The sequence below is a fragment of the Bos grunniens genome, chromosome 14 (genome assembly GCF_055505025.1).
Source record: "Bos grunniens cultivar Pamir isolate PY7600 chromosome 14, Bosgru_T2T1.0, whole genome shotgun sequence".
Taxonomy (NCBI): domain Eukaryota; kingdom Metazoa; phylum Chordata; class Mammalia; order Artiodactyla; family Bovidae; genus Bos; species Bos grunniens.
Genome location: NC_141178.1, coordinates 14610580 through 14630896, shown reverse-complemented (window position 1 = coordinate 14630896; position 20317 = coordinate 14610580). Strand labels below are relative to the sequence as shown.

Genomic DNA, 20317 nt, shown 5'->3' with positions numbered 1-20317 from the left:
AGCTGACAGTTCCAAGGTGGTACTTCCACAGAATTCATCTTACACTGCTGCTGCTGCTGCTGCTAAGTCACGTCAGTCGTGTTCGACTCTGTGCGACCCCATAGATGGCAGCCCACCAGGCTCCCCCGTCCCTGGGATTCTCCAGGCAAGAACACTGGAGTGGGCTGCCATCATCTTACACTACACATCCACAAACTGCCCATTTTGCTCTAAAGATCCAATTAGATAGATTAGTAACTATCTCAAATAAAGATCATAGATCCTTAAGCTACTTCCCCTCTCTTATGAGTATAAATAGCTCTTCAAAAAGTTTTATAATATATCATAAACTGAATAATTGCCTACAGAGAAAATCACTTTAGTTGCCTCCTTTGATATCATTACAGCATAAGAATAGCATTAAGACAATGTATCCCAATGGGACAAAGAGCCGCTGCTATCAATTAAGGGAAACAAAGGAGGAAAGGGCTCCTGACCTTCAGATAAACTTCTTTTTCCAAAGAACCCAAAACTCTGTCTTTGGTGAAGAACAAGGAAAATAATATATAGCGTCTTCTTGTGCCCTAACTTTTCTCCAAGTCAGAGGGAAAAAAAAAAAAAAATCAGGTAACTGCTTTAAAAATTCACACTTGCAGGCAACAGGTACTTCAAAAGCTTGTCAATCAATAAACCGACACAGGCCTGTCCTAATTAGGCCACTAAATAAAAGGTATTCCTAAGGCATAGCTCTAAAAGAAGACTCTCACATTCGCCCGTTTGAGATATGCTCCAGATCACCCATCGCTCCTTTTATTTTCAGCTACAGATGTCACCAAAATCCTAGAAAGATAATTAAGTGCAAAGAAACACATCCCAGGGTATCTCAGGGTATCCTAAATATAAGTCTTTTTCTCTTAGGTTTCACAGAAAGGATGGTGGGGTGTAGAAAAGGATACTCAGCTCATATTCAATATAACCTTAAAAGGAGAATAAAAATTCCACTATTAAAAAGTATAAAAATAGGCTGCAAATCCGCTTGGCATGTTAGTGAATAAGATCGTTCTGATTTTTGTCTCTCGTTTAATCAAAACCCTTTTAGGTCAACAATGTTACCCGGTGCCGTTATACCAAACAAAACTCTACCAGCTCAGTCCTTTAACCGGGCAAGAAGAGAAAGGATCCACATTTTAGTAATATCCCTGGATTTCAGTATTATTTTCTGTAAGAAATTAGCTTCCCAAACTTCACCTTATTTCAACCACAGAGCAGGGAAAATTCTCACTTCCCAACACAAATGTAAAACAACCAACCACACATTCCTCTCCAAGAACTCTAGGCAGCTATCTTCTCTGACAAAGTCTTTCGTTACCTGGTCAGCCTTAGGCTCAAGGATTCCACATGCATTCTTCAACACAGATAGTGGAAGCCCACCTACCTTCTCCAGACTGGAGGTCATAAATCCTCAGAGGCTGTAGCCCGGCTCCAGATACCACAATCATTGAATAAAAGAGTTCCTTACACAAACATCCTTCCTAGTTTTCAGAACCATCTTCCTAGATTCAACTTTTCCCTCCCAACACCTCTCCAATATGCCTGGTTCTACCTTTAAAAACCGACTCATTTGAAAAGACCTTGATGCTGGGAAAGATTGAAGGCAGGAGGAGAAGGGGATGACAGAGGATGAGATGGTTGGATGGCATCACCGACTCAGTGGACATGAGTTTGGGTAAACTCCGGGAGCAGGTGATGGACAAGGAGGCCTGGCATGCTGCAGTTCACGGGGTTGCAAGGAGTTGGACACAACTGAGCAACTGAACTGAACTGAACTGACCTTTAAAAATCTTATGCAGAATTTACTGGAATAATCTATTTACTGGTCCACTTATTTACACACTGAGGAAACTGCCGCTTGAAAAAAAAAATCTGAATACGCCTGGTCAGCTCCTAACTCCAAATGCTCTTTCAACGTTTCTTCTCTTTTGACTCAATTTTAAAAAATATACAATGCGTTATTTATATGGGAGTGAGAACCCCATCTTTAAAGCATGTGATCCTATACAAAGCGGGGCTGGAGGGGTACGGTGGTGAGGGTTGGGGGGTAGGAGGGAGGCGAGGAGACCTGAATTTCAGTTCTGACTAGTTCTCTCTGGTTAAGTCACTTAACTTCCCCAAGCCTCTGCTCCTTCATCTGTAAAATCAGAGGGTCTTAAAAGGCACTTGCAAGTTCCAAACTTCTGCACTCAAGTTTCCTTCCTAGACTGTTCTCTCAAATCCAGTCTTCAAAAGCTCCACTTTCTTTTAACCTCCATATTGTTTTGGCTTTTGCCCTTGGGTGTCCAGGGGAAGAGGCTTTTGTTTAAAGAGAGGCCTGAGATTCCCCAGGGGCCCGAGGGTTAAGGCAGGTCTCCCGGAGCAGGATGTGCATAATCAAACTCAGACAGCAGCTGCTGAGTTGGAGATAATCCTAAAAGGACTGCTTCAGACCTCCTCTTTCTCTCCCAGTAAAACTGCCTGGCACCAGGCCTGTTCCGGCTGTTTGAACCTTATGTTTTCAGCACATTGCAAACAACATCTTCTGTGGATTCAACTCTCAAAATGCCAATGGATTTTTCTGTTTTGCTTTTTCAAGCTGGCTCTCCAGAAGCAAATACTTAGAAGACATAAGCACATACAGTGTCCGCACGCTGATCACCTACAAATAGGTTGGGATGAAAAAAAAGAGTCTTCGAGGGGTAGGGATGCAAAGGCTCCTTATTCAGGGGATTAATGCTGTCCCTCTGTTCACTCTGACAATTTTTCATGAGCTAGCAAAAGTGAATAAAACGACAAAAATCACCCACTTAGAAATTGCTGCTTTTGGGGATCTCACACTAATTCCCAGTACTGACCTGGTGTTTCCACAAGGTCACAACCTCTCCCACGGCTCTCTGACTTGTTCCACTTCACTTTCACGGCCTTCTGAAATGAAAACTAATTCCAATTTGCTTTCCTGGAAGTACAATGTGAATAACAACCTAGCTTCATAAAATGGGTTTTATTTGTAGATTCAAGGGAGCTTTTTTACTATGTGTACTTTTAAAAGCAAAAAAGGTTGTCGTCACAAAGTTATCTTGGCAGGATTCTTGTATCAACTCTACCTGGCAAACGCCGTCTTATTCCAGGAAGTCTTGTGGGAAAAGAAAAGAGGATGTGCTAGGAGAAATCACTTAGTTCCAGAACACAAGAGTGGGCTGCCTCAGCCAAACCAGGGGTCAGCGTGAATTATGAGAAGCTATAAATTTCTTCATGTAATTAATGTTCTACTACTAACTTCTAAAAATAACCAAAATTAGGATTTACATTTCTTTCACATATGCAATGTCAGTTTAAGATTTTTTTCACCCTGAGGTATCCAAGGTGAAAGAGGTATCTTTTAACAATCTGATATAATTACACATTCTCATACGAAAACTGTTTTGTTGTTGCTTTAAAATTTCTCAGAATACTGCTTTCATTGAATCACTGTTCAAGAATACACGTTTTTCTAATACTTATTCTCTTTCTCTTTCCCCCCTCTTTTTTTTGCTGTGCCATGCAGTATGTGGGATCTTAGTTCCCTGACCAGGGATTGAACCCACATTCTCTGCAGTGGAAATGCAGAATTGACCACTGGACAGCCAGGGAAATCCATACTTACTCGCTAATAAACATTTATCACTTAGAAAAATTTCCCTAAGATGGAGTCATGGAGAGTGAATGCCTCCAGAAACTTGTCTTAATACTCTGGAATTTGAAGACTTGACAAAAAGCAAGGTGGGAGGAATAAATAACTTATAAAGTCAGCTTTATGATTGCTTCTACTATCTAGGGAATTGGAAGCATTCTTTTCATCCCAAGGAAGTAATGAGTGGCAACCACACTGACGTTTGGCCTCCATTCACAAGCACGTAATTCAAACTCACTTTTTCCTCTCCTAACAAGGCTCCCATCTCCATCAAGTGGCCATGGGGGGCCACACCCGAAGCCGCAAGCTCCCCAGATATGCTTGATCCAGGCTCGTGGTGCCTGCTGCACCTGCTCAAGTAGTAAGGATGTCTGGAGTGTGGGCTGGTTTTGCGTGTGTACTTTTAGGTGGAAGATATGAAAATCAAACCATGGAAATCATTGTAACAAATTAGCGAGACAAGGCAGACACGCATACTTCCTGACTGAAAACTAGGATGGAACCCCTCCAAACGTTCCCACTGGAAGACGCTGCCAGACTTCAGATCAAAAAACTTTAATGGATTAAAACTAACAACTTGAGAGGTGAACCGTATTGTTCCTAATTATTATTACCACTATATTCACGCACCAGCTGTGAACAATTAAAAGCCTGTGTCTCTAAAATTCCCATGAACCCAAGAACAAAAGTTAGACATTTCTGAAAGAAGTTTCAGCTATTTATCTGCAACATAACTGCTCTCAAGGTAAGGCCACCTTCCTAACTATTACCACAAGGCAGAAGCCCACTGTGTCACAGCAAAGTTTTGTTTCTTACTCTTTCTATGCCACATATTTTATCGTTAAACATTAAAATAACCAAGAAATATCCTGAGAGCACGTGCCTAGGGTTTTCATACCATTAAACGAAGAGCACTGGTCTCTTCAATCCCCCTTCTTCTGTGCTTCCTAGCCTCTTCTCACCAGAATTACCAATAAAATATGAGATCAGTTCAGTTCAGTCACTCAGTCATGTCTGACTCTTTGCGACCCCATGAATCGCAGCACGCCAGGCCTCCCTGTCCATCACCAACTCCCAGAGTTCACTCAAACTCACGTCCATCGAGTCGGTGATGCCATCCAGTCATCTCATCCTCTGTTGTCCCCTTCTCCTCCTGCCCCCAATCCCTCCCAGCATCAGAGTCTTTTCCAATGAGTCAACTCTTCGCATGAGGTGGCCAAAGTACTGGGGTTTCAGCTTCAGCATCATTCCTTCCAAAGAACACCCAGGGCTGATCTCCTTCAGGATAGACTGGTTGGATCTCCTTGCAGTCCAAGGGACTCTCAAGCGTCTTCTCCAACACCACAGTTCAAAAGCATCAATTCTTCGGCGCTCAGTCTTCTTCACAATCCAACTCTCACATCCATACATGACCACAGGAAAAACCATAGCCTTGACTAGACGGACCTTTGTTGGCAAAGTAATGTCTCTGCTTTTGAATATGCTATCTAGGTTGGTCATAACTTTTCTTCCAAGGAGTAAGCGTCTTTTAATTTCATGGCTACAATCACCATCTGCCTTTATTCTTATAGTTACACGTGTAGGCAACAATGATAAAACATACCATTGTTTAAGGGGTGGCCGAGCACACACAGGGAGCCACCAGGTAAGAGGCTCAGAGAATAAAGAATCCTTCTGCAATGCAGGAGACCCAAATTAGATCCCCCAGTCGGGAAGATCCCCTGGAGAAGGAAATGGCAACCCATTCCAGTACTCTTGCCTAGAGAATTCCATGGACAAAGAAGCCTGGCAGGCTACCGTCCATGGGGTCGCAAAGAGTCGGACATGATTGAGCGACTCAACTCAATAGATTTATTTAATGGATATTAAATATATTTAACAGATATATATATATAAATTTATATAGATAAATTTGTCCATATAATACTGCATATAGACCATACAGATAAATGGAGTAAAATCAAGAGTTTGGAAATAAATCCTTATATTTATGGTCTATTGGTCATTATGATAATTTTTGACAAGGGTGCCAAGAAAATGCAATGAAAGAAAGAATATTCTTTTTAACAAAATATGCTGGGACACCTAGTAACCACATGCAAAAAAAAAAAAAAAAAAGCTGTACCTCTACTTCATAACACATGCAAAAATTAATAATTAACTTAAAATGGATTACAAATGTAAATGTAAGACCTAAAAACAGAAAATTCTTAAAACACATAGGAATAAAGTGAGGAAAGGGTTCCTCACATATGGCAACAAAAGAAAAATAAACATGACTTAATAAAAATTATAACTTCTGTGCTTTGAAGTACACTACCAAGAGAATGAAAAGACAATCCACAGAATAGGAGAAAAGATTTACAAACTAAATATCTGATAAGCGACCTGCAGTTAGAACATATAAAGAACACTCAAATTTCAGTAATAAGAAAAATAACCCAATTTTAAAGTGGGCAAAGATTTAAACAGACATATTCCAAAGGGAAATACAAGTGGTTAATAGGAACACAAAAAGACGCTCAACGTCATTAGTCATTAGGTAAACAAAAAACCACAATGAGGTACCATGACACCCTCACTAGAAGGACTATGATCAAAGGCCAGATAATAAGAAGTATTAGCAAGGATGCAGAGAACCCTCGTGCACTGCTGGTGGAAATATAAAATATTCCAGCTACTTTGGAAAACAGTTTGACAGTTTCTCAAAATGTTAAACATAGAGTTACCATATGACCCAGCAATTCCACTCCTATGTATACAGCCAAGAGAGACAATACCATATGTCCACACACAAACCTGTACATGAATTTTCAGAACAGTATTGTTCATCCTGCTCAGTCACTTCAGTCATGTCCGACTCTGTGCGACTCTATGGACTGTAGACCACCCAGCCCCTCTGTCCATGGGATTCTCCAGGCAAGAATACTGGAGTGGGTTGCCATTTCCTTCTCCAGGGGATCTTCCTGACCCAGGGATCAAACCCAGGTCTCCCACATTGCAGGCCGATTCTTTACCATCTGAGCCACTAGGAAAGCCCCGTAGTATTGTTCATAATTGCTCAAAAGTTGAAATAATCCAAATGTCCATCAACTGATGAATGGCTAAACAAAATTTGGTACATCCATATAACAAGATATTATTTGGCAATAAAGAGAAATTCAGTACTCATCTGTGTACCAACATGGATGAACCTTGAAAATATGCTAAGTGAAAGAAACTGGTCACAAAGACCACATATTATACGACTTCACTTACACAAAACGTCCAGAACAGACAAAACTATAGAGACAATCTACAAAGATAGAAGGCAGATTAGTGGTTCCCTAGGACTTAGTGGGGGCAGAATGAGAGCTGACTGTTGATGGAATGAGAGGGTTTCCTTTTAGGGTGATGAAAAATGTTCTAAAATCAAATTGTGGCAAATGTTGCACAACTGTGAAAATACCAAAATCACTAGACTGTACACATTAAATGGGTGACTTTGTGGTATATGAATTCTATCTTAAGAAAGCTATTAAATTATACACACACACACACACACACACACACACAAATATATGTACATCAGCTACAAAGAGCAAAAAGAAAAGACTGTTTGCCAGTGATGCATGGCCAAGCAAACAATTTTTTTAACAATAAACTGTTTTCAGATAATCCAAGGCATGTTTTGATCCTGAGTTCAGCGTCAAATTTCGTATTTAATAGAGGACCTCAGACCAGGGCTTCCCTGGGAGCTCAATCAGTAAAGAATCTGCCTACAGTGCAGGGAACCTGGGTTCGATCCCTGGGTGAGGAAGATCCGCCGGAGAAGGAAATGGCAACCCATTACAGTATTCTTGCCTGGAAAATCCTACGGACAGAGGAGCCTGGCAGCCTAAAGTCCATGGGATCACAAGAGTCAGACACGACTTAACGACTAAACCACTCAGACCAGAAATAAAAACACCAAAAAGGTTATTAGCAGAGAGGTGGAGTCCATAGAAAGTCCTTCCAAGCTTTCTAGTTCTCCAGCCTAGAGCAGTTATTCTATAACTTCAGTATTTGGACGTTAAAATGCAGAGTCGAGGGTGGGAGCCAAGAATGTGCACTTTCAATAAACCACCCCTTCCCTCCCCCAAGATGATTCTAATCCAGGCAGCGTGAGGACAGTACTTGAGCAAGGAGACCCATCCACCTGGAAAGGCATCTCTGGGCAGTCCTGGGGCTAATGAGCTGTAAATCAGTGGGTGTGTCGTGATCACAGTTAGGCAGCATTTTTCATAATAATTCTGGCCATCAACTTCACAGGCATTTGGGAGATATTCAAATTTGAAAATCTGTGGCTGAATCGTACTGGGTGAAATGTCCACCACCTTTGGAAGAGGAGATTCAGTCAGTCCTTGGGACCCGCCCTCACCCCACCCCCCCGCCCCAGATTACCATACTTAAGCTACTCGAAGCCTCAGGAACTTCCCAGAGTGCATTTGCTTGCCAGTTTTCAACAGAACTATTAGATTCCAGGACAACGAAACTGTACATGTAGTGTGTAATACTCAGAGACTAAAAATGAGGAAAGAAATCTGCTGGGAACTCTAATCCACAGAAGAAGGACAGCTGGCCTTCACCCTGCAGCTGTTTCCTGCCTCCAGCAGGTGGACCACATTCTCCCTACTGTGAGAATTTCACCTCCTACTCCAAAAAATTTCAATTTCCCATATTCAGAAGCAACCTCCATCCTCCTATTTGGGAGGAAGAAATCTGAGCGACAGCAGCTAGATGGAGTGGCGTCTCCGAGAGAGGAAATGGTTAGTCATGAAGATTATAGCATTCTAAATGACAACTGGAACCAATGTACTCAGCTGACAAAGGAGAAGGGAACAGAGTACCATGTTGCAATGTGGACTGGAATTTTGAAAACTTTATTCCGAGGCAGTAGGTAGAAAGGAGAAAAAAAAATTATTTCCTTTAAAAAAGAAAGTTCAGCCATTATAGAGCTATAGCACGTTCCGTGGCAGAGATCATGGATTTTAGAAATAGGGAAAATGAGACAGAAGAGGCTGAGAGATGTGCCAGAGGTCACTGCTGGTTATTGGCAGAGAAAGGCCAGCTTATAGGAACCCAAGTCTTGTGGCTACCTGGCCACCAGTCTCTTGCTTCACGCAGAATAAACAAGAAAACATGAAGCAGGTGCTCTGTGGACAACCGTGAAGAGGTACAGAAACGGTTCCCAACCTACCGTCCTCCTGTTAGTTCCTAACCTGCAGCCCATCATTTGTTTCGGGGGTGTTTTTCACAATAGTAGCTTAAGCCTCATAAGGAAAGCCATAAGGGCCTCCCTGGTGGCTCAGCGGGTAAAGAATCCGCCTGCAATGCGGGAGACCTGGGTTTGATCCCTGGGTTGGGATGACCCCCCACCCCGCCCCAGAGAAGGAAGAGGCTACCCACTCCAGTATTCTGGCCTGGGTAATTCCATGGTCTACAGCCCATGGGGTCACAAAGAGTCGGACACGACTGAGCGACTTTCACAGCCCATGGGTCATTGGTGATCATGACACAGCATGACTGCCTCATCCAGTCTAAGCAAAGAACCTGGGTTGTGTGTCAAAAAGTAACGGAGGAGTGAATGGTTGGGCAGCTCAGCTGACCTCCCACCGCTTGGACACACTGGGAACGTGGCTCCTTTCCCTACCACCCTCCATGCTGGCTTGGAGACTAGCTGCTTCTCATCCTTTGGAAACTCTTCCTTTGCCCTCAAGTCCTGGCCCCTCGCTGTGACTTGAGTTTGCTCATCCCCCAGGTACACACCTCTCTGGCTCACATTAGGCAATCAAGCTGGCCATTCTGCCTGTTTTAAGCACCTGTAAAGATCCCTTGAAGTTTGAGGCAATGTCAGAGGGCAATGGCACCCCACTCCAGTACTCTTGCCTGGAGAATCCCATGGACAGAGGAGCCTGGTAGGCTGCAGTCCATGGGGTCGCTGAGGGTCGGACACGACTGAGGGACTTCACTTTCACTTTTCACTTTCATGCACTGGAGAAGGAAATGGCAACCCACTCCAGTGTTCTTGCCTGGAGAATCCCAGGGACGGCGGGGGTCTGGTGGGCTGCCGTCTATGGGGTCACACAGAGTCGGACGCGACTGAAGCGACTTAGCAGCAGCAGCACATTTCAATAGTTTCCCTGTCCCCTAAAAGTTGGCCAATCGAAATCTGTCCAATTTTCAGTTGGACAGCAAATTGGTCCTTCGACTAAGGAAACAATGTGTAGTCTAAAACCAAGTTCTTAGGAAAGGAAAGGAAATCTATTTTAAGTTGCTCAGTGTCTAACTTCAAAATATTATAAGAACAATAGAATCTAAGGTTAGAAGGAAGCAATAAAGGTCAACTAACCTCCCAGCCAGCTGATGCTCTGAATCTCTTCTAAAGATCTCAAACAAATGGCCATCCAAGCACATGCTCACTTACTTCTAGGCTGGGGCCTCACTGCTTCTGAAGTGGCCTATTCCATCCCTGCTTGCCTTTCAGAAAGGGCTTTCTTTTATTCAATCAAAATCTGTCTCCTCGGAAGCTACCACCCTTTATATTCCTAACTGTCCAAAACAATGAAAGATCTAAGAAGGCAAAGGGTCAGATGTAAGCCATCAAATCATGTCTTCCTGGTGCTTGTAAGATGATGATGCTTTCCAGAAAAATACTTTTGTTTTTAAATTTTCCTGTAAAATAAATACAAGCTCTCGCACATGGAGATGCTAAAGGAGAATAGTTTTATATGAAATTAACTAAAAAGCTTTTCTGAATGAATACTAAACACATCTGCAAATAATTTTTGATGTGGAACTAGTTTGAATCTTCTGGGTTTTCTGTCTCTATTTATACCTCAAGGCACAAAACTACAAAAGCAGCCTGGTAAAGGCTCACAAGAGCAGTGAATGCCCAGGGAGAAAAACAGCAACACTAGGAGGCATCTCTTAATATTTAAAACCAACAATAGCGTTTTGGGTAAATCTTATTAACGTAATACACCAAGTTCTGGGCAAATGAAATTTTAACTCATTTATATCAGATATGCCTGCAATCCATATTTTTATTAAAAAGGACAATAAGCATTGAGAGGCTTGGAAACTGCATGTAATTTTGAATATTATGCATTATTTTTCTATCATTTAACTGTTACAACTGTTTTTAAACATAGTATGCTTTAAAAATGCTCCTGTTGCATATAATTCAACCACTTATACCATTTCTTTTAAAGTTTGTGGAAAAGTTTGCAGTCTTGGAAACCACCTCAGATCTTTTGTGCAATGAATAAGTTACTAAAATATACATATTAAAGGAAACAAAACCTTGAGAATGAGAAGTAAACAGCACAATTCATCATTTTTATAACATTCATCACTGTTTGATGTACTAAAGACCTCTATTTACACAATCTTTTGCTGTTAAAGATGCAAACTATTTAGAATGTTTTTAAAAAAGCATTTACCAAAGATAAACAAATTTATCTTTTCCTTTATTAATATTTACCAATCACTAAAATAAGACATCAAAAGTACATTGCCGCACTCTCCTGTTTAGTAAACTCATCAAATACATTTGCTCTTAAAATGTTTTTTATCTAATGTGCCAATAATCTTCAAATATTCCATACACAACTAAGTTGACAGTAAGCACTCCCTACCCCTGGCTTTAGCACCCCCAAGTTCTCCACTTCCCTCGCCTGTCTAGGTCCAAATGCCAGTTAAAAGTGTAAGTTTACTCTGTACTACATCTGCTATTTAACTGGTCACTAAATAGATGGATGCAGGAGTTTTCACATGAATAAAGGGCAATGCTTGAACCTACATCCAAGTTACAACCTCTGCTTCCCAGTTAGGACCCCTTCCCAGTTATGACCCCCTCTCCCCCTGCAAGATATGAGCCCACTTCCAAGACATGGTCCTCAGGAGTGTAAGCCCCAAGGCCAAATGTTGCATGTGCCAAACATCTTACTCTGGAAAAATCAAGTAAGGTGAATGGCACCCCACTCCAGTACTCTTGCCTGGAAAATCCCATGGATGGAGGAGCCTGGTGGGCTGCAGTCCATGGGGTCGCTAAGAGTCGGACATGACTGAGCGACTTCACTTTCACTTTTCACTTTCATGCATTGGAGAAGGAAATGGCAACCCACTCCAGTGTTCTTGCCTGGAGAATCCCAGGGACGGGGGAGACTGCTGGGCTGTTGTCTATAGGGTCGCACAGAGTCGGACACGACTGAAGCGACTTAGCAGCAGTAGCAGCAGCAGCAGGCTTGAAAGAGGAAAGAAAAGGGATTATAGTAAGAGCCAGAGCACAGGGAAGGGAAGACGAGGTGTCCCACTCTGACAGTGTTCATTCTCCCCCCTCAGGTTAACAGTCCCCCCATTTTTACCTGGGGAGCCAAGCCTTTCCCAGCACCGTCTAAGGGATTCAGCCTCTTCCTCCACTTATAGTTCCAGGGATGATGCTCGTGGCCCAGGCCAGACACAGTCAGGTCAAGCCAATCAAGAGTCAATGACATGCTCTTCTCAGATTCTTAGTAGAATGATTGGCAAAGAGAAGCTCTTTCTACCACATCTGCTGAGAGGATGGGCTGCTTGCTAACCTGGAGTTGCCAGACCCATCTTGCCACCGCAAGGGGAGTGGTCTCTTCTAGTTGTCATCGATATCTAAAATCTTCCTGTCTTTAGTAATACAACCTCCCCAGATTTTTACCAGGCATGTGGCTGCCCGTGGATAAACTACATTTCCCAACCTGCATTGCATCTTGTATACTCTGACCAAAGGGGTGTATTAATAGGTGGAAGTGATGCATACACTTCCAGGCTATGGCCTTAAGAATAATGGACAGGGACTTCCCTGGCAGTCCAATGGTTAAGACTGACTCCACCTTCCAACGCAGGGGGCACTGGTTCAATCCCTGGTTGGGGAATTAAGGTCCCACATGCTGTAGGGTATGGCCAAAAAATAAAAGGAATGGGCCCATCTTCTCCTTGACCCTCTCTCCTGGCTGAGAGACAGTAAAGATGAAGCAGCCACCTTGGAGCCACAGATGAGAGCTGCATGTAAAAACAGCAGAACCATCCCAGCAGCCCTGTCTTTGGACTGTTATGTCAAAAGGAAATAAAACAGCTATTTTAAGACACTGTATTTGGGGATCTCTTTTTAACAACAGCTGAGCTGTTACCTTAATCAGTATAAGTCCTGGGAGTTAAACCTAAGAAAGGAAAGTTGTACTGAGAGACATGTAAAACCTGAGACCTGATACTTTAGCTTCTGGATGCAGCCCAGACTGAAGGCAAAACGACTCCTGGGCTTCTGCATTATCTCGGCCAAGAGTTCCTTTTTATTGCTCATGCCGATCCAAGCTAGGATTTTTGTTACTTGCACCTGACCGTGTCTTCACTGCTTAAATGACGATGGCTGTGGGCTACCGTTAAGCCTAACAGTCCCAGGAGGATCTCCCAAGCCATCCCTTTCTTCCCAACCACTGCCTGCTTCCCTGAGTCAACATCACACAGAAGCCGAAGCAGCTATTCTGTCTCCTCAACAGAACTGTAAATTAAGGGCATTCTAGGGGCTGGCTTCTGTAAAGGGAACTCACTATTTCTATAAAGTAGTGTTTCACCAACTATAATGTGCCTATGAGTCACTGGGAGTCTTGTTAAAATGCAAATTAGAAGTCAGCAGTCTCAGGTGGGGCTTGGGGTTCTGGATTTCTAATGAGCTCCCAGGTGATGCTCAGGCTGCCAGAACAGGGCCCCCATTTTTGGTAGTGACGCCCTAAAGCAGTGGTCTACAAGCCTGCCTGCACAGCGGAATCACCAAAGGCAGCTGGAAACAAACAGCGAAACAAAGCAAAAGCCCATGGACATGTGGGCTCCCCCAGGAGCCCTCCTTTAGTGGCGCCTGGACTGTTAGGGATGAGAATCATTTCTCAGGAGTTCTCAAAGTCTACTGAGCCACAGACATCAACCGAGGGGCTTTTAAAAACTCAGATTGCTGGATCCCACCCACAGATTCGATTTGGTTGGCCTGGAGTTAGGCCCAGAACCCGCATGTCTAACACGTTCCTTGGTGATACAGAAACTCTGATCTGTCCACTTTGAGAACCCCTGAGCAAATGCTAGAGTTAATAATGCCTCCAACAGACCAAAATTTCCACTAAGAGCAAATGCCTTTATCTGCCAGTTGTATTCTATCAGTGCTCTGGAACATCTATCAGGATACACTGGGGGTGTGTGCATGTGTGTGTGCGAAGTCGCTTAAGTCATGTCTGACTCTGTGTGATCCTATGGACTGTAGCCCGCCAGGCTCCTCTGTCCACGGGTTTCTCCAGGCAAGAATCCTAGAGTGGGTTGCCGTGCCCTCCACTGGGGGAGGGGAGAAGAACTCACATGTCTGCTTCCTAAATTGCTAAGACTAGTCTCTGTGAAGGCTTAATATTTTCCTAAGGACACACTTAACCCTGTTCTCACCAAAATAATAAACAGTAATAATGCTGAATTTTATTCTGGCTATTACAGACTCATCAGGTTTAAAAGCCTATGAATCATAGCAAACAGCTCACTTTAACAGCTTGCTCAGAATAATACTTCTTTCCAACTGTATTGTAGGACAGATCCATGTTGAATGGCAGTTTCTAAAGGGCCAGCATTTTAATGTTATCCTGCGGAGCCGTTTTTAAAAGCTTTGAGAACTCCAGAATTCTTAAACAAGGTTTTTTTTTTCTTCCCCCTGAGTCAATTAAAGATATCCCCTTTTATTCAAGGGATGGAAAACTGTGTTTTAGAGTTGAGCGAGGGCAAACATGCTCCCGAATTAGCTATCTGAACAAAGTAAACTATGAATAGAGTGGATAATGGGCTGCTGCTTTTTTACTTAAGCAAGAACTAAAGACAACTCGGATGTCTTATTCACAGGACAGCCTAAAGCAGTCTCTCTTCCCAGCTCCAACCGGAAACATTCTAGTTCCATGGAATTAATTCGACTTGAACCAGGTCCAAAAAGCTGAACTGAAGTGCAGTTACAATAAGAGGGCCATCATTAAGACACGTGTAGACGGCTTACACATGAGCGGTACATTCAGACAAGCCCTAGAATGCATTTCCAATCAGTCAAACACACCATCTCTCTGCTCAAAGCCTGAACTCAGGCAAATCTAACAAGCTGACCAAACATGCTTTGCTGCAACCAGACCAGAGAGACAGGCACCCTTCATTCCACCGAGGAGAGTTCTCAAAAGGCGAGGGATATATTTCAAATTTTTAAAGACGTCCTCGGAAAAATTTAATTTATACATGTATAATCTTTTGTCTAAAGAGTTCTCACATGTATCCTAATCCACCAACATAATTATCAGAAGAGTGTGAACCAGCAGAAAGAGATGTTGAAGAGCAGGGTAGAAAAGGAAAAGGCTGGGAGGGCATGAAAAGTGAAAGTTGTTCAGTGGTATCTGACTCTTTGGAGTTCTCCAGGCCAGAATACTGGAGTGGGTAACCTTTCCCTTCTCCAGGGGAATCCTCCCAACCCTGGGATCGAACCCAGGATTCCCACATTGCAGGCAGATTCTTTATCAGCTGAGCCACAAGGGAAGCCCTGGGAAGGTGCGAGTATTTCCCAATTGTATGCAGCTTAGACTGTGCCCAGCAGCAGATCTGTCCTGGGAAGCCACTGCACTCCACGTGGCTGGTCACGTGCAGTGGACAGTGGGTTTAAGAGGACAAAATCTTGCGTGCCAGACTTCCTTCAAAGCTGTTATTGTTGTTCAGACGCTAAGTCGTGTCCGACTCTTTGCAACTCTATGGACTGCAGCACACCAGGCTTCCCTGTCCTTCACTATCTCCCTGAGTTTGCTCAAACTCACGTCTACTGAGTCAGTGACGCTATCCAACCATCTCATCCTCTGTCGCCCCCTTCTCCTCTTGCCCTCGGTCTTTCCTAGAAGCTGGGGGAAGATCAAACAAGCATCCAGAACAGTAGTTCTCAAATCTTCTAGAAGTGAGAATCACCTGGGGAGCTTTCCCAGCTGGCTGGGATTCTGGTTTAATTGGTCCTGAGTGGGGCCCAGGCACAGAAAGCTTTGAAAAGCTCCCTAGGTGAGTTTAATGTCCAGGAAAGACTGAGAATCACTGATCCTGAACTTGTTCTTCACAGAAGACTAGGAGCTGAAGAGGAAAGACACCTCTTCTTATCACCAAAACACAACAGCCACAAAAAAAGAAAGAAAGGAAAAAAAAGTCAGCCTCTCCTTTTGTCTTTCCTATCTGGTCAGCAGCACCATCGGTCTTCTCAGCCTCAGGTTTAAAACCTCAAAAAAGGTTCTTTGATCAACATATCTTATTGGCCATCCGTTTCAATGTGCGTCAGCCGGGGACCAGCGCCAAGTTTACGCCAGGCCCTCTCCTAAGTGATCATTAATCCTCACAGGATCTCGATGAACGGCTACTGTGACTCATCTCCTTTCCATAGATGAGAAAACTAAGTAACCTGCTGAAAGCCCTGCAGCCAGGTACCAGCAGATCTGGCATTTAAAGAGTTTCCTGTTAATTCTACACTCAGTTCTCCCATTACCAGACTGAAGCTTGTGGAGAAAAGCTTTCAAGGTAAGATGCTGAATGTTGGTAAAGAAATTAGGAAATGGGTGACCTAGACTATTAGCTCAACAATGCAAATGAAGGGTCTGACCCATCACTAATGGGGTCTGCACCCATCAGAGACTGCATTAAAAAGTGATTCAACCCTCACTGCTCTCTTGAAGAGTATAGTATCAAACCAGGTCTGTCTAAAGGTAGAAAAACTGAGGATCTGACTTCTGCTCAGTCACCTAAAATATAGCCGTGGCAAGTAATACCACCAATTAGAGTGGTAATAAATGGGAAGTGCCTATCAGAGTTCTGAGCACAGAGTACATCGGGGTGGTAATGTCTTGTGTTATTGTCCTTTAACAAAACTCATTTCTTCAAAATATCATCCCACAGACTTATTTTCTGAAAAACTAGGGCTCAAACGTATTTACATTACTACACTAACATTTACAACATTAGTATTCAAGAGAAAAGATGTCAGAAGACAAACCTTCACCCACCACTGGAAAAAGCACTTCTACTTGGGCCCTCAGTTCCACAGACTCTTTTCCCTGAAGGCACTGACATAATTTTAGTCTAAAAATCCAAAGAATGTTCCCCTTCAACCTGCAACAGCAGTTTGCTATTCACATAAAATGTGGTATTAATTCATGAGGATTTTGCTTCTAGTTTTGATTCTAATCTCCAAGAAGCTTTTATCTCTGCCTACGATCTTTCCAAGATTTACAAATCAACTTGATTTCAGTCCCTGATCTCTATGGGTCTCCCAGATCTCAGTGCTCTCAGCCCTCCTCCCCGAATAAGCCAAAAGGTTCACAGACAATAAAGGAGTCATTTCTGGCTGGAAACTCAGAAACTATCTAAACATCACTTTAAATATTCATTTTGCACAAAAACACATGAACCACGTCGATGCACAGTATATAACAAATAATGTGCATTCCACTTGGAACTTCATTTATTCATCAAACATGGCCAGAAGTAAGTGTATTAAGTGCTAGTCATCAGTGTAGGGAATGAGGAAGAAGGAGCCAAACAGGAAATGTGTTATGGTAAGAAAACAAACAGCAATAAATCAGATAGCCTGTGCCCAATTTATACATCTACCACTAGCTAACTATGTGATCTTGGACAAGTCCATTCCAGCCCCAAAATCCACTGTTACACCCTGAAAAGGCAGAATCCAAAAGAACACAATGAAAATCATCCCAACACTTTTATACCTCTTTGATTCATCAACTAAGACCTTTGGATCAACTGTTCAAACATAATATAAGATCTAGCTCTAATCTTTAAGATTCCAAAGCTTACAGAGTGTGGAGAATTAAATCGGATGAAAGGTAAGATTTCTTTCTCCCCTGATACAAATATCAATAGACTCCTCAGGTTCTAAACAATTTCTTGCTCTTTGTGCCTTTTGTACATTTTAACATTCGGAAATCTTTCCTTGCAGAGCAGATGGAGGAAAAGAAAAAAGCATCAAAACCCAACGTCTAATTCTGGTTTCTCTCTAAGACACGGTCCCACTTCAGGGAAGACTTTTTGTTTGCCTGGGAAAGCAGTGACTTCTCTTCTACAAGCAGTTCTTCTTATCCTTCTCAACTGTAGTTCTCAGGCAATTGTGATTGCTAGGTATGCCAAACTAGATTCAGACAAAAACAAAGTGATCCACAGTTTACAGAGAATGCATATGTTAAATATGGGTCCAACCCATCTGTAATTACACTGAATAATCAAAAGATACATAATAGTGGCTTGAAGGTAGGTATCATGTCTTTTCTTTATAACTCACGAGACAAGTAAGAGCTTTGCACCTGGTTGATAGACAGTAACATAAATTAACTTACCACAGCTTCCCCAGTGGTTCAGCAGTAAAAAATCCGCCTACAATGTAGCAGACAGGACAGAAGCCACAGATTCAATCCCTCGGTTGGGAAGACCCTGCAGAAGGAAATGGCAACCCACTCCAGTATTCTTGCCTCGAAAATCCCATGGACAGAGGAGCTTGGTGGGCTACAGTCCATGGGGTCACAAAAGAGTCAAATGACTAAACAACAATAACAACTGCCTTACCAAATATAAATCTTCATCCAATAACTAATCAGGACAATTACAAAATCTAATCAACTCAAATACAATTAAAATACTCCCTTCAGTTCAGTTCAGTTGCTCAGTCGTGTCCGGCTCTTTGCAACCCCATTAACGGCAGCACACCGGGCCTCGCTGTCCATCACCAACTCCGGGAGTCCACCCAAACCCATGTCCATTGAGTCAGTGATGCCATCCAACCATCTCATCCCCTGTCGTCCCCTTCTCCTCCTGCCTTCAATCTTTTCCAGCATCAGGGTCTTTTCAAATGAGTCAGTTCTTCGAATCAGGGGCCAAAGTATTGGAGTTTCAGCTTCAACATCAGTCCTTCCAATGAACACCCAGGACTGATCTCCTTCAGAATGGACTGGTTGGATCTCCTTGCAGTCCAAGGGACTCTCAAGCGTCTTCTCCAACACCACAGTTCAAAGGCATCAATTCTTCAGCGCTTAGCTTTCTTTATAGTCCAACTCTCACATCCATACATGACTAGTGGAAAAACAATAGCTTTGACTAGATGGACCTTTGTTGACAAAGTAATGTCTCTGCTTTTCAATATGCTGTCTAGGTTGGTCATAACTTTCCTTCCAAGGAGTAAGCATCTTTTAATTTCATGGCAAATAGATGGGGAAACTGTGGAAATAATGGCTGACTTTATTTTTCTGGGCTCCAAAATCACTGCAGATGGTGATTGCAGCCATGAAATTAAAATTTTAAAAATATTCCCTGCTGCTGCTGCTGCTGCTAAGTTGCTAAATGAGTTCAGAGGTGAGACATAAATGAAGTTAAGATTTTAATTCATTAGTACACCTAACAGATGAATCAGTGTTTACAATAGGATTCCAATGTTGACCACCTTGAAGCATTTTACAGTTACAATCCCAGGTACTAGGTCAGATATTTCAAGTATTAACTAAATTTCCAACCTGTATGCGAGTCTATTTTGAGCTTCACCTAAATATAATCCAGGAAATGGATGATGCAGGAAATACAAAAAAACAAACAATGCAGCATCACACCCTGCTTAGTGAAAACCAAACTGCTCATAAATTGTGTGAAAATGTATGTCCCTTGGTGCCAAGGGTCAGAATGCAAGCGAGAAACAAGACACATGCATACATATTGATGCATATATGATACATTCCAGAATCACAAAACTTAACGCTGAAATGAAAGAGAACCAAATGCATTTAAAACATCTACTGTGGGTTAGTTTTTTTGTTACAAGTGTTCAGTCATTATAGAGGCGAGTCTTGAAAATTAACCCAAAAGCAAAATATTATAATTCCCGATTTTACACTGAAAAAAAAAAAAAAAAACCCACGAGCTCAGAGATGATAAGCAATTGCGCCCCAAGGTCATATGGCTTTCAGGTGGTAATACCAGAAACTGAACCACAGTATACTTGATTCCAAAACCTGCAATATCATCTCCTGTGTTATCTTCATTTGGGTGGGCACACATGGGAAATGTGGCAGCACCAGAAGTATGACAGCACGTGAGTCAGATCTATGTATGTTACGACCCATACTTACTGCGATGTCACACACCTGTCAGCCATGCAAGTGGAGACTGTTGCCTAACAACTCAGTAAACAGTGGCCCTTCTGGTTCCTAAACATGTCAAATGAACTGAGCCTTCAGCACAGATGTATCAAGCCTTCTACAGTAAGTCTTCATTTAACCATATACTAGACCCTTACATTAACATTTTTGTAAACTTTTATCAGATGCTTTTTTTGCCTTTGTTGAGATGATCATATCGTTATCTCCCTTAAACTGTCAATGACTGCACTGCTCTTCTGATGTTGATGCATTCCTTGGATAAACCCTGCTGCTGCTGCTAAGTCGCTTCAGTCATGTCCGACTCTGTGCGACCCCAGAGACGGCAGCCCACCAGGCTTCCCCGTCCCTGGGATTCTCCTGGCAAGAACACTGGAGTGGGTTGCCATTTCCTTCTCCAATG

The 20317-nt window shown here is 42.7% G+C and overlaps 1 protein-coding gene across 3 annotated transcripts in view; it reads right to left on the bottom strand.

The window, feature by feature from the left end:
- The window catches only part of SDC2 (syndecan 2), a 122758-nt gene that overhangs the window by 89706 nt on the left and 12735 nt on the right, over window positions 1–20317 (bottom strand). Inside the window, exon 1 of one of the 3 annotated variants that reach the window (XM_086336019.1) lies at window positions 18112–18201. The exons of 1 other annotated variant lie outside the window; for it this stretch is intronic. Coding sequence is in view for 1 of the 2 variants with exons in the window: in XM_086336014.1 (XP_086192140.1) it covers window positions 12070–12198 (129 nt within the window). In the remaining variant the exon portion in view is untranslated. Of the gene's footprint in view, window positions 1–12069; window positions 12396–18111; window positions 18202–20317 lie in introns of those variants that run through there. One more of the 3 variants, XM_086336014.1, reaches the window with a different exon arrangement.